This window comes from Aethalodelphis obliquidens, unplaced genomic scaffold, assembly GCF_003676395.1.
Source record: "Aethalodelphis obliquidens isolate GAN/ISIS:26980383/991018 unplaced genomic scaffold, ASM367639v1 scaffold90, whole genome shotgun sequence".
NCBI lineage: Eukaryota > Metazoa > Chordata > Mammalia > Artiodactyla > Delphinidae > Aethalodelphis > Aethalodelphis obliquidens.
The window spans coordinates 2,942,839-2,956,383 of record NW_020838034.1 but is presented as its reverse complement, the minus strand read 5'-3'; the positions used below and the strand labels follow the sequence as shown (position 1 = coordinate 2,956,383).

Sequence of the window (13,545 nt, the reverse complement as noted above, 5' to 3'; positions counted from 1 at the left end):
GTCCTAAGAGCACAGTCCTGTCTGTGAATCTCCGATGACCCCGAAGCCCCATCACCTTATAAGGCTTATCCTTCTGAGGTTGATGTCCCCACTGCCACTGCTCAGACAGAGGGAGAGAGATGGAGAGAGAGACAAAGAGAGAGGGAGAGAAAGGGAAGCCCCAGTCTGGAGTGAGGGCGTGGAGAGAGAATCACCGGAGAGATGGAGATAAGACAGCACCAAGGACTCCCCAACACCCAGACACACAATGACACAAATACTCACCACACCACCACCACCTTCAGCTGCCTGGCTTCCGGGGGAGGGACAATTGTCTTACGGCTTTCCATGACGTGAGTCCTCCGCGAGGGCTAGGGCTGTGGGTGAGGCGACATTTCCTGCCCCCGGGGGCTGGGGTGAAAGGAGAGATGAGTCGCTGAGTGTGCACACCTTTTGAGAGCCCAGACACACACCCTGCTCCAGGGGCTCCTTTCCTAGGCTGCCCCCATGGAGTTCCCCCTGGCCCAGATATGCCCTCAAGGTAAGTGTGAAGTTGGGGAATGTGGGTGGGAGGGAACATCAAGACCCCCATGATGCCTGCTCTCCTCCCTCTGGGCCTGAGCTCCCACTTCAGGGGTGACGGGCCTCACCTCAAGCCAGAGCTGGCGGGCAGGCGGCCCACAACCCCTGCTCCCCTTCGGGGGCTCCAGGTCCACGCATCCCTGAGGATAAGGGTGAAAGGGTCTTCTGAGGGCTTCTTCGAGTGGAGAGAGGAGGCAGCAGGAGGATGAAGGGGGCTGGGAGGTCGAGGATCCTGGGCCAGCAGAGGGACCTGCCCTGAAGAGATCTGCCTCCTTTCCCGGATTTCAGGACTTCCGGACCAGCCGAAGGCCAGCTGGCTTACCAGCGCTCCTTCCTGGGGCCAAGTTTCCCTGAGAAGCCCCTCTGCGCCTCCTTGGCCCCTTACTCCTCCTCCCTGAGAAATCGTGTCTGCCATCCCTCCTGCATTTCTCCTGCTGTCACAACTGTCCCTGTCCTCCAGGTCCCCAGGGAGAGGCCTATGGGGCGCCTCTGAGCCTGGGGGAGGGGTAGGCGGCAGAGGGAGAGGCAGGCCCTCACTGAGAAACTTCTCTGTGCTAACAGGGAGTCAAGAAGCCCCCACCATAACCTTCAGCACCTTCCAGCCCATAGACTTGAACCGCAGGAGCTGCCAGAGCCTGGGCTTGCTGCCGGGACCCAGACTCCAGGCCCTGAAGGCCCAGGAAGCCCAGCCCAGCCCCAGGGCCTCCGCTGTGCACCCTGCGGTGAGTGGGAACCTGGGGGGTGTTGCTCCCTCCTCTGCTCCCACCGTCCCACGGGTGAGGGCTTGCAGGGGGACAGAGGCCAAGGCAGGAATGAGCTGGAGGCTGCCGACAAAGCCAGCGGCCCAGAGGGAGGGTCTGCATCTCTGTCCGTGGCCTTCATTTGCCCAGTGCATCCTCATCTCAGGCCTTCTCACTCACCCAGTCATTAGGAAATCCTCCCTGTGAACCAGCTCAGTCCCTCTTACTGTAGGGTGAGCCCTCCCTCATTCTGGCCTCTGGCGTTCCCTTCATCCCTCAGGCCAGGGAATGCCTTTCTGTCCATCTGGAAGGCCTCACTCCCATTTAAGCACAGTTTAACAGTTCACTGCTACTGGATCAAAGGCCCACGGACCCAGACGGAAGTGGAAGGAAATTCCCTGGAAACAAAAACAGTTTGACCTAAAGAAGAGATTTAAGTTACACTTTGGGAGGGACTTTCTGAGCAATTATACCCTAAAACAGGCAACAGGGATGGGGGACGGGGAGCTTCCTCCACATGTCCAGGAGGGGCTAGGTATGAGGATGAGAAGGGAGTAGCTGGCTTGAAGTCAGAAGAAGGACCACTAATCATGGCTACTTCCCCCTCCTTGAACTCTTCCCCTATCCAGGCACCTCCCCAGGCCCCAGGGGCTGTCTGCAGCCCAAAGGATATTGGGAAGGAAGAGGTGCCTAGGGAAGGAGGCATGTCCCTGCAGGCTGAGACTCAGGCTTGGTTCCAGAACACCCAGGCCCATGAGCTCCTGCAGCATGGGGCAGCCCCTGCTTGGTTCCACGGCTTCATCACCCGGAGGTGAGTCACAGAGGAAGAAATAGGCCCAGAGAAGGGCAGGAGCCAGTCCCGGGTCCTGCGGTCAGTCAGGAGTAGATTGAGGCTACAGGCCAGGCTATGACACCTGGAGGTTCCAAGGCTCCTCGTTAAGGCAGCTCTCCTGGGGGAGATCATTGGAGAGGCTCTAGCCCAAACCCCCTACTCCGTGCCTCAGTTTCTCCCTTCTAGGCTCAACTTTCCTCCTGTCTCTAAGGCTTCTAGTGCTCAAGTTTCCACCTCTGCCTCAGTCTCTCTCCCTCCATCTTTATTTACCTCTGGCTCTCTCCAGCCCTCTCCTCTTTCTTCCCTCCCTTGCAGTTCCTCCCTCTTCCTCCACTTCTCAGCTTCACTTCTCCCGTATCTCTCTGTTCACATCCTCTGTTCAGCTTGTGACTTCTGAAGTCCAGGAGTCTATTACCATCCCTCTTGCTGCGGCCACTGTACTGACCCCCTTAGTCCCCCACCCCAGGCTGCTTTTCCAGCCAGGATGAGGCCAGGAGGAGGATGCAGGGCTGGGAGGTCTCCTGACCATCTACGCCCAGTCCCTGCAGCAGGAGCGCAGTGCCCACATCCTCTCTCTCCCACCTCCACCCTTCTCTAGCCACTTAAGCCCTCTTGGTAGGGGGTAGGGGTCCCCCCATGAGAGCCAGGGAGACAGGGGGTGAAGCTGGAAGAGTCTGAGCATCTTCCGTGTCTTCTCCATCACCCACAGAGAGGCTGAGAGGCTGCTAGAGAGCAAGCCTCAGGGATGCTACTTGGTGCGTTTCAGTGAGAGCGCCGTGACCTTTGTGCTGACTTACAGGTGAGGGGCGGAGCGCTGCGCTGGGCGACAGGGAGGCGGGGCTTCGGGCTAATCAGAGGGAGGGGCTTGATACTGACGGACGTGTGAGGGGAAGAACTTCATGCTGACTCCCAGCAGGGGTGGAGGAGGTCTATGCTCAGCCCCCAGCCTACTAAGGGTGGGAGACCCGGGCGCGGGGCGGGTAGGGGTCACTCCTCGTGCTGGTGCCCTGGCCAGGAAGAGGGAGCAGGTCTGATCCTGACTAGTGCCTCCAGGAGCCGGACTTGCTGCCGCCACTTCCTGCTGGCCCAACTCGGGGACGGGCGCCACGTGGTGCTGGGCGAGGACAGCGCCCACGCGCGGCTGCAGGACCTGCTGCGGCACTACCAAGCGTGCCCGCTGAGCCCCTACGGGGAGACGCTCACCGAGCCCCTCGCCCGCCAGGTACGCAGCCCCCATCCCCGGCCCTGACACTGACCCTGACCCTGGGAACCCAGGCCAGCGCCCCTCCCCACGCAGAGCCCAGGCCGCAGGACCTCGACATCAGGCACTTTCCCATTCCCACCGACGACCCAGCCAAACCTCCCTTGCCCACACATCTCCACGCAGATGCCCTTCCAGAAAGATGCGTGTGCTGGAGGAGGGGTCCTTGAGAGACCAGCCCAGCCACACAAAGGCTGGGAGTGGCCAGCTAGGCAGACGGGTCATTTGGTGGTGGTGGGGGGGGGGGGTTGTTTTTTGTTTTTTTGTTTTTTGCCTCGAAGCTTGTGGGATCTTAGTTCCCTGATCAGGCATTGAACTCGGCAGTGAAAGTGCCCAGTTCTAACCACTGGACGTCCAGGGAATTACTGGGTCATTTGTTCTTTAAATTAAGAGATATTTACTGAGACAAGACATATGGGTGTCAAACCCACAAAGCTACTTACCAGCGGCAAAGACATATAATAGGAATCAAGTGTGAGGGTGTGATGAGAGAGGAAATACAGAGTGGGGTGCCATTGAGCTCACGTGGTGGGGAGCCGTGTCAGAGAGTGCCTCCCTGAGGAAGTTCAGGCAGTTCTGAGGGACCGCTCTGTGCCAGGCATTGGTCCGGGCACTGGAAAAATTGCAGTAAACAAAACTGACCCAAATACCCCTACCTCCATGGAGCTTCCATTCTAGTGACAGGAGACAGACAAGAATGCGTAATACAGATAACAAACAGAGAATACAGAAACAAGGAGTGACAGGGTTGGGGCTATTTTACATAGGAACATCAGGGAAGGCTATTCTGGTAAGGGGACATTTGAACAAAGGTCTGAATAAAGTAAGGGAGAAAGTCATGCAGATAACTAGAGGAAAAACATTCTAGGTGGATAGCACAGCAGGTGCAAAGGCCCTGAGGCAGAAGGATCCTTGATGTGTGTGAATAAGAATAAGAGCAGTAAGGAAGCTAGCATGGGTAGAGAGGTAGGAAATGAGACCACAGGGGTGAAGGAAAGGGGCCCAGTAAATTCTTGTATGATTTGGAATTTTATTCTGAGTGAGATGGGATGGCACTGGACAGTTACAAGCTAAAGAGTGACATGACCTGGCAAGTTTGAGAGGGACATGGGTGACCAGATGGAGACCACTACAATACGTCAGGAGAGAAGACGGCAGCCTGGACCCGGTTGGTAGAGGTGAAGGGGTGAGGAGGTGGAACACTGGGTCTGTTTGGAAAGTGGAGCTGACAGGGTTTTTGCAGGATTGGGTGAGGAGTGTGAAAAGATGGAGTTGTCATTGACTGAGATGAGGAAGGCTACAGGAGGAGCAAGTCTGCGGGAGGCAGGGGAGATGGCGAGTTCAGTTTTGACACTTGCGGTCTGAGACATCCATTCAATATGCAAATGGAGATGTCAAGTACGCAGTTGGAATACAGGGATCTGGAGTTTAGGACAGAAGTCTAGGTTGGAGATCAACATTTGGGAGCCATCAGCATGTAGACGGATTGATTCTAAAAGCTTCAGGAGGGATGAAATCTCAGGAATGAGTGTAGATGGAAAAGAATACCAAGTCTCCAGCATTGAGAGCTTGCAGAAATAAGGGGGAAACTACAAAGAAAACTGAGAAGGAGCAGTCAGAGAGAGAGGGGAGAAGAACCAGGAGTGTGATGCTCTAGACGCGAAGCAAAGAAAACGCATCAGGGAAGAGCAGGTCCCAGTGCATCCAGAATTAACCACTGGATTTGGCCAACAGAAGGTCACTGGTGACCTGGGCAAGAATAGTTTCCTGGAGCTTGATTGGAGTCAGTTCAAAGAACTTGCCTTGGGCTTCCCTGGTGGCTCAGTGGTTGAGAGTCCGCCTGCCGATGCAGGGGACACGGGTTCGTGCCCCAGTCCAGGAAGATCCCACATGCCGCGGAGCAGCTGGGCCCGTGAGCCATGGCCGCTGAGCCTGCGCATCCGGAGCCTGTGCTCCGCAACGGGAGAGGCCACAACAGTGAGAGGCCCGCGTACTGCAAAAAAAAAAAAAAAGAATTTGCCTTGAGGGACTGTGCCTAGGGGTAACTCTTGTGCAGAATTTTGTGAGGAATAAGTGGAGACCTGAAGATTCCCAAGCAGTTGGAACAGGGTGTAGGGAAGTCTGGTGGGGAGGGGAGCCAGCTGGAGCTGCGAGAGCCAAAGGCAGAGCTGTCAGAGACCAAGCTCCATGACCGGCCCTCAGAGGGTCTTGTCACTCACATTTTCTGGAGTTTGGGCTTTATCCTGGAGCAACAGGCAGCCATGGAAGGATTGCTAGGGGAACTTCTGCAGGCTTACTCTGCTCACGGAGTGGAGAATGGGTTAGCAGGGCAAGATGATGCAGGAGGAGGACTTAGGAGGCCTGAACTGGAGTGGTAGCTGTGGGCGTGGAGAAGGTGTGCAGATGTAAAGATATTTAGGCAGTGGAAGGAGCAGGGTTTGTGCTCCGTTAGATGTGGGGAGGAAGGGAGGGAAGTGTCCAGGTTGACTCCTAAGGTGCTGCTGTTTCGGCAACAGGGTAGAGGTGCTATTTTTTATTCATAAAGGGAATGCTAAGAACTCTTAGGGGGTTGAGGCAAGGAAAAAGAATTCTGACTTGAATCCATGAACTGCCTATACACCTTCAGATGGAGACATACACTTGGTGGATTGCAAGCATAAGAAAAGGCCTATGGCCTGAGCCTTCCAAAAGTAGTGGGCATGTGGAGAACATTCAAGAACCCAGGGATAAATGCTGAGCAAAAAGCCTACCTAACATGGGAAGGAACCCTATAAGGCTCATCTCCTCATCCCTGAGGCAGTGTCTCTGTCCCGAGAATGTCTAGCTTAGAGCTCCATAAAGTAGAGTCGCCTGGCACCTGCAGAAATAAACACAGGCACAGAAGTCTTGGAGATCTATCCCCATGCCGAAAAATTTTAGGGTAAAGACTTCTAAAGCCTTGTTGCAGTTTTACAACCACAGGTACAAATGGCGACTGGCCTGGCCCTATGTTCCAGATGAAGTTAAGTTTAATGCTAAATATGGCCTGTGACCAGAGCGACTGTCCCGCCTCCTGGTCTCCTTGCCGCCTCTTCCTCACCCAGAAACCCAGCGCCACCCGAATTTCTGTGTCGCACCTCCACCCCCGACATTATCCGTATGGACGAGATTATTTTGCGCCCCCCTGCATCACTTGCCAACTCCCATCCGCCCCTCGTGCACCAAGTCCCTGAGGCCTTCTTTCCCCGCAGACTCCTGAGCCCGCAGGACTGTCCCTAAGGACTGAAGAATCAGACTCTGGAAGCAAAAGCCAGGTCTCACAACCTCAGTATACCTCAATCCTCAAAAAGGAGCAAAGCGCAGCCCCCATGCAGAAAGATGGGGCGGCGGGGCCAAAGCAGGTACTGGGCGGGAGGGGCTGAGAGAGGTGGTGGGGCCTGAGGGAGTGGAGGAGCCAGGAGACGAAAAGAGGGAAGGCCCTGCGGTCAGGGGCGGGGCCAGCGGGGAGGGGGCGGGGCCTGCAGGGAGCGGAGGCTCGGGCTGAGCTGCAGCTTTGGCCCTGCCTGTGTTGCTCTGACCCACTCTCCTCCCCGCCTGCCTTCTCTCTTAGACGTCCCAGCCGCCCAAGCCCAAGCCTCCCACCCCCGCCAAGCCTCAGCTGCCTCCCGAAGTCTACACAAGCCCCGCTCCGAGACCCCGCCCAACCCCGCCCCCCAAGCCCTCCAACCCCATCTACCACGAACCTGATGAACCCATAGACTTCTATGCCATGGGCCGTGGCAGCCCCGGGGAAGGCCCCAGCAACATTTATGCCGAGGTGGAGGTGAAGGTGCCTGATTCAGGGTGTGAGGGCCCGCCGTGCATCCTCAGGCACGAAGTCCTACGGAAGTGCCAGTCCAGGCCTGTCCCAGGAAGCCAGGTAAATAATGGGGGTGCAAGGAGGATTTCCTGAAAGCAGATTGCGGAGGGTGGAGAAGGTGTTCAGACAGGATGCCTGGGTCAGGGTGAATGCAGGTCAGAGGTCTGAGGTGAGATGGGAAGGACAGAGGGTCCAGGCTGCCAGCAACCCTCTTCCAGGCCCAGAGTTGCTCCCTCTCCTCTGCCTGGAGTTACTGGGACCTGTCTCCCCTTTGTCAAGTCCCCACTCCCTCCACTTCTCAGAGAAAATAGAGGCCCCGTCAGCCTTCCCCCAACTGAGCCTGTGTCCCTCTCACCTGGCTTGTCCTCTTCAGACCCACCTGAGATTGACCCCACCCTGGGCTGGCAATCTCCTCCCAAGTCTGAACTTGGGCCTCTCACTCTGGCTGCCTCCCCTCAGCCTTCAGGGACCTCCTAAAGAAGAGCACCTGGAGTCCCTTGTGTCACCTCAGATGAGCTCAGGGGAGGGGGTACCTGCACGTCCCCTCCTTCTGCACACTCCTCCTCTCCTCCATCCTCCCACCTGCCCAGTCTTCTCACTGATCAGTTCAAGTCAGTATCTTGTTTCGTGGGATGTGTTAGACCCACCAGCTGCTCCCACGCAATCCCTCTGCCTCTGCCCGCCTCCTCAGGCCCTTCCCCACCCTCCCCCCCACTTCTGGCACCTCAGGCTCCTGCTCAGCCCTTGTGCCTGCTCACACTTATCCACACCCCTGCCACCTGCTACCATCCTAGAGCTGAGGTCACCAGTCCATGTCTCTACGCAAACTTCTCTCCGGGCTTCTGCTCAGCTCCCCAGCATCCCACAGCTTCTTGGACTCAGCACAGCCCACACTGTTCTTACCCTACTCCCTGGATTGCTCCCTCCATTGTTCCCTCTCTGATCGGGTACCTCTCCAGTCACCCAACTATTCAAGATCGTAGGGCTCCCTTGACGTCTCCCCTCTCTTCACCCTCACTCCCCTATAAGCCACTGATTCCTGCTGAGTCTCTTCCTAAATATATTTTTCCTTTCCCCAGTTTCAGCCCCCATCATCTCTCATCAGGACTTATCCAAGGGCTTCTTAACTGGCCTCCTAACCACCAGTCTTGACACTTCTGACCCACTCTGCCCCAAGAAAGTCAGAATGGTCTTTCTAAAACAGCTACCTGGCCCATGAGGCCCTCTATACTTGTGTGGGCTGGGGAACCACCTCCTCAGTCTTACCATCAGCTGCTCCCACCCTCCCAGAACTGGTCACATTCCTCCAAACACACCAAGTGGTTTCAAACCTCCCAAGGTTTTGCACATGCCAGTCCCTCTGCCTATAGCTACTTCCTGCAAGTGCACCCTCCGGCTGCCCAGCAACCTTCTAATCATCCTTCAAGATCAGCTTGCCCTTCTCCTCCTCTGCAAAGACTTCCCTGACCTCACCGCAGAGGCCGTCCACACAGAGGCTTTATACACACCTGCCATGCCACTGATCATTGACACCCATCTCCCCTCTCCCCCAGCAGAGTGTGAGCTCCCTGAGGGCAGGGGCTGGGACTTGTTCATCTCTGTTTCCAGAGCACCCAGCACAGTGCCTGGCAAAGAGCAAGTGCTCAGGAAATGTTTGTTGAATGAATGAGAGAGGTTTAGACCTCCTCTCTGCAGGCCAATGTCTGTTAAGATCAGACATCTTGGCCCTTGAGGCTGCAGGTAAGCCTAGGAGGCAGAAGGAAGAGGGTGTGACCTGGGACCATCCTTCTCTCTACAGAATCCAGGTGGCCAACAACTGCATTCTGAGAACTCTGTGGCTGAACAAGGCCCTGCTGTGCCCCACAAGCCCCTACCCCGCTGGGGGCACACCCTCCCCCACAACCTTTCTAGACAGGTGCTTCAGAACAGAGGTCAGGCGTGGCTCCCCCTGGGGCCTCCTCAGTAGCTGCTGAGTCTGAGCTGGGGTGGGGCGGGGGTGGGGGATAACTTGGAACAGCGGGTCCAGAGACCTTCACACACACCCAGGCGCCCTTCTCACAAAATGTGGATGGAACAAACTGTAGATGATCAAAGCTGGAAAGGACCTCAGCCATCATCCATTGCAAAGATGGCAAAAAGGTGTCACCTCGCATGCCAACTCCAATCCATTCATTGTGGCTGCCTAGAGCGCTGCAATGGAAAGGATGTTGAGGTCATATCTGAACTCAGCAGAAAAGAACTCTGTGATTGATTAGTGATGTCTGCCACGGGTGAGAGAAGGAAGAGGAGCAGCATCTCCTTTGCTCTTACTGATCAAGTTCGACTCCCTCACTGTGCAGATAAGGAAACAAAACCAGAGCGGGATAGTGGCTTAGTCAAGGTCAAGGACTAGAACCCCAGCTTCCTGTTTAGTGCTCTGTTCCATACCCCACATCCACTAACTCTTTACCACGGGAAATGTCAAGAGATTTCCTCAGGAAATCTGGCTGCTTTCCAGAGTTCTGCCTCATGGGGGCCCGGGTGCTTGTTCCCCTCCTCCAGATCCCAGCTTACCCCTGTTCCCCTAACTGGTCTGAGGCCCCACAAAGAAGCCTGGAGGTCAGAGGAGCAAATGTGGAGTCGGCTTCCTTTTAGGGACACACTCACTGGTTCCCTCCCAAGAGTCTCTAAGAACCCAATGGCTCAGTGCTTGCCTCTAAGGAAGTGGGCTAGGAGGGCCCTGCTGCAGCCCGCTGCCCTGGTTTCTCCTCCTGGAGTCTGATTTCCTTGGCCCTCTGAGCCTTTGATTCTGGGCCCTGGTCCAATGCTGCTGTTGTCTGAGGAACAGTTTGGCGAGAACAGATGTTAGAACTTGTTTGTTGATTCTTGTCTGGCTAATAAATCATCACCAACCACCTCCCCCAACAGGGATTCAAGTACTCCAGGCTCCTTCTGTCTCTCCTTCTGACTCTCTCTCTCATATTGTGGAAGGCAAGTGGTTGAACGACCATTGCAATGGTGGGAGAAGGGTCGGGGGTTGAGAGACTCCTGGGCAAGGGTCACAGATCTATGGGCTGGGGGCAGGGAGACAGCAAAGCAAGGGACACAGACCTCTCTCTGAAAAGTATTCTCTCCCTAACTGGGGTGAGCTGGGCAGCTAGCCAGGGGCAGAGGAGTGGCTACATCACCTGCGGGTTGCCAGGAAAGAAAGGGGCAGGGAGGGGAGTGGTTGAAAGGTAGCCCCTGCACCTCCTTCCCCAACCCCCTGCCAAACACAGGACTGGGAGGGAGAGGGGGCATTGTTAGCCTATGTGTGTGAGCCCCTTAGGAGGATGGGGAGCCCCCCTGCAGCAGCTCCCAGCCTCTTGGGCTTAGGCCTCCCCTGTTCCTCTTATGAGGCTTCCTCCTGTCTGCCCAGACCCACTTCAGGGCCATCCTCCTGCCTCTGTGGCCAAGCTCTGCATTCTAAGCTTCAACCACCTAGAAGAATCTGCCTTGGCTCTTATTTTTTTATCAGACTGGAGGCTCCCTGAGGCAGGGCTGTGTCTGCGCCTGGATGGTCCTGAGGGCTCAGAATAGACTGCCCCCAGGAGCCACTCAGGGGGCTTCTGGGTACTCCTGTGGTCCCAGCCTGTTCTATGAGAGTTCAGTCAAGACAATCAGAGCCCATCGAGGTCTCTCTTCCTGCCAAGGGGCTCTGGGTACTTGCCTGAATCACAGAAGCCCCCCAGACCCCCTCCCTGAAGACATATTCCCTAGGCCTAGATGCTGCCACCACCATGCCACCCCCAGCCTGGTGCAGGGCCAGCTCCAGTGACTAGTGAATTCCCCTCCTTTCCACTCAGTGCTAATCAGCTCAAGGAGAAATATGGTTGCTGAGTCAACAGAGTGGGGTTCCACTTCCTTCTGTCTGTAGGTCTAAACTCCCTCCTGAGCAAGAGACGGGGGAGGGGAGGGGAGCAGATGGCTTTGGGAGGGGAGGCTGAAAGCGCAAGAAAGGTCTTAGATTAGACTCAGGGAGTCACCTCATGGCTGGTTCCTCGTGGCAGGGGAGGAGGCAGGAAAAGGAGAGGCTTGCTGTATAGCAAGGGCTGGAAATCAGAGTCAGAAGATGGGATTTCCTTAGACTTCGGGATAGAACAGGATGGCGGGTTCGGGGAGGGGACAGAAATGCCTAGGGACCCACTTGGTGTTTCTGAAGGAGCAAAGCCTGCTAGAAAGGGGTGAGCAGGACCCAGGGAATCTCCCCCTCCCTCTTCAGCTCCTCACAGCTAGGGGTGGACTCCCCAAAGTGGGTGGGAGGATCCAGATGATGGCATTGTCAGGAGCCCTGGGTTCCTGTCACGGCTGTTTGCTAACAAGCTGCCCAGCCTTTAACAGGGGAACTTGTTTCTGCACCACTGTTCCCTACACTGCTTTGAAATGGAGAGAATGCCTTATTTGCCCACAGGGCTGCTGTCCAGAGCAGATGAGACCAGGCAGCGAGGGGCTTGGCCGAGCAGGACTGGGAAAGGAAGGGACTTCCAGACCCCTTGTGACTGACTTCTTGGTTCAACCAAATCGGAAACTGAGGTCTAGAGAGGGGAGGTGACAGGGTACTGGAGATAGGACCAGATCTTGTCATCCCAGTCCAATGTTCCCCCTTATACTGTGAGGTCCCTCCCAGGCCAAAGGATAAGGCCCCGGTCCTCCTGAGGGCTCCAGCTGCAGGCCCAGCCCTGACGACCAAGGTAGTGGAACCTCCCTTCTCCCCACCATAGCCATAGGCACCCCTGCACCATCCTGCTGATTTCACTCCCACGGGGGCCTGGGGCTGCAGTGAGACCTCAGGATAGAGAAGTTGAGTAACTAGTACAGGAAAGGGAGCCTGGCGATTGTGCTGAGCAGGTTCCTCAGCCCCAGCAGAGACCCCTCGGGCGGGGAGGGGGAGGGCATTTCCCAGCTGACTCAATCTCCCATGGTTATTCCATCCCTCCAGCTTCCTCTAGGGAGGGCTCTCTCTGGCTCAGCCCCCTGTCAGAAAGAAAAGTCTCCTACCCCGAGCCCCAGATCCCCTTCAGAGCCTGCAGCAGGCCTTGCTGCAAGTGGAGGTTCCAGCTTTTTCCTCCAGTTCCAGCCCCTTTAGCACCATGGCCGACCCTGAAGTCTTTTTTTTCCTGCTCCTGTCTCCCTTAAGCTGTCCCCTTTATCCTATCAGCTCCCTCAGCTAATGCAGTAGACAGTCTCAGTAAAGTACCCTGTAACTCTGGCTCAGGGGACCAGGGCAGGGGCAGGGGGCTGAGAAGCTATTAAACCCCAACCTCAGCTGTCCCGAGTCTATAGCACATCATTCCCCATGGACCCACTTAAGGAGGACTGGGGGCCAGTCATCACTGAGGCCCCATCCCCAACTACCTCTACTGGCCTTAGAACATGTGTCCCCACCGGAAACAAAGCTGAGCAGAGGGAGAGGGGGCAAAAGAAGGTTGGGAGCAGACAGCAAAGCCTTCCAGCACCCTTGCCACCTCCCCAGGCCCCACAGAACTTCAACCATCCCCTCAACAGACTGCGGCTTCTTGGACAGCAAGCTCGGCACCCAGCTGGGGCGAAGACCTGGCCAGGTCCCTGCCCAAGGGTCAGAGCTGAAACCCCCTTTGTGACAGCTGTGCCATCTCTGGGCAGTTCCTAAGTCTGCGTCCTAAGCCTGTTCCTGTGGACCTCACCTTCCTCAGCTCCTCTGCCCTGGGCAATGCAGCACTGAACACTTGGGCTTTGCCCCAGCACCTCCAACACCTTCTAGGGCCATTGGGAGCCACTTCTGACCAAGGCCTTCACCTCCCGCCCCCACCAACCCCGCCCCTTGGCTGCTACTGCCATGCCAATTTGAGCCAAGTTATCATTCCTTATTCCTCCTTCCCTCTCCCTCATCCCTGTCTTCTCTTTCCTGTTTATTTATCAGAACTTGAGGTTATTACCTCAGGAAGCCCTCCCAAATAAAGTCTGTCCATTTTCTAACTTGTATTTCTCTTGGTAACCAAGAAATTCTAACCACCAAATAATAATGTCATCTTTAGTAGGAGTAAAAAGTGGCTTTAAAAAAATGGCTTAGGGCTTCCCTGGTGGCGCAATGGTTGAGTCCGCCTGTCGATGCAGGGGACACGGGTTCGTGCCCCGGTCCGGGCAGATCCCACATGCCGTGGAGTGGCTGGGCCCGTGAGCCATGGCCGCTGAGCCTGTGCATCGGAGCCTGTGCTCCGCAACGGGAGAGGCCACGACAGTGAGGCCCGCATACTGCAAAAAAAATAAAAAGGCTTAATACTACCTCCAGAGAACCAAAGGAGGTGGCAGGCAAGAG

General features: G+C 56.1%; 1 protein-coding gene across 3 annotated transcripts; it reads left to right on the top strand.

Moving 5' to 3' along the window:
• Positions 1-372: 372 nt before the first annotated feature.
• Positions 373-13,202, top strand: SH2D2A (SH2 domain containing 2A). 3 transcript variants are annotated; one of them, XM_027095020.1, is made up of 8 exons: positions 373-520; positions 1,123-1,283; positions 1,931-2,112; positions 2,843-2,932; positions 3,187-3,355; positions 6,625-6,774; positions 6,984-7,292; positions 12,724-13,202. In XM_027095020.1, the coding sequence occupies exons 1-8, from the start codon at positions 487-489 to the stop codon at positions 12,877-12,879; spliced, it is 1,251 nt and encodes a 416-aa protein (XP_026950821.1). In that variant the 5' UTR covers positions 373-486; the 3' UTR covers positions 12,880-13,202. The 3 variants fall into 3 exon arrangements, with proteins under 3 accessions (XP_026950821.1, XP_026950822.1, XP_026950820.1); XM_027095019.1 differs by lacking the exon at positions 12,724-13,202 and adding an exon at positions 9,031-10,150 and having other exon boundaries at positions 379-520; XM_027095021.1 differs by lacking the exons at positions 6,625-6,774; positions 12,724-13,202 and adding an exon at positions 9,031-10,150 and having other exon boundaries at positions 378-520.
• Positions 13,203-13,545: the final 343 nt, after the last annotated feature.

Excerpts from the sequence above, each read along its gene's own strand:
- SH2D2A (XM_027095019.1), top strand. The coding sequence starts at position 487 with ATGGAGTTCCCCCTGGCCCAGATATGCCCTCAAG. Across the intron at positions 2,113-2,842 it reads CACGGCTTCATCACCCGGAG|AGAGGCTGAGAGGCTGCTAG; the intron begins GTGAGTCACAGA and ends CATCACCCACAG. Across the intron at positions 6,775-6,983 it reads GGGCGGCGGGGCCAAAGCAG|ACGTCCCAGCCGCCCAAGCC; the intron begins GTACTGGGCGGG and ends CTTCTCTCTTAG.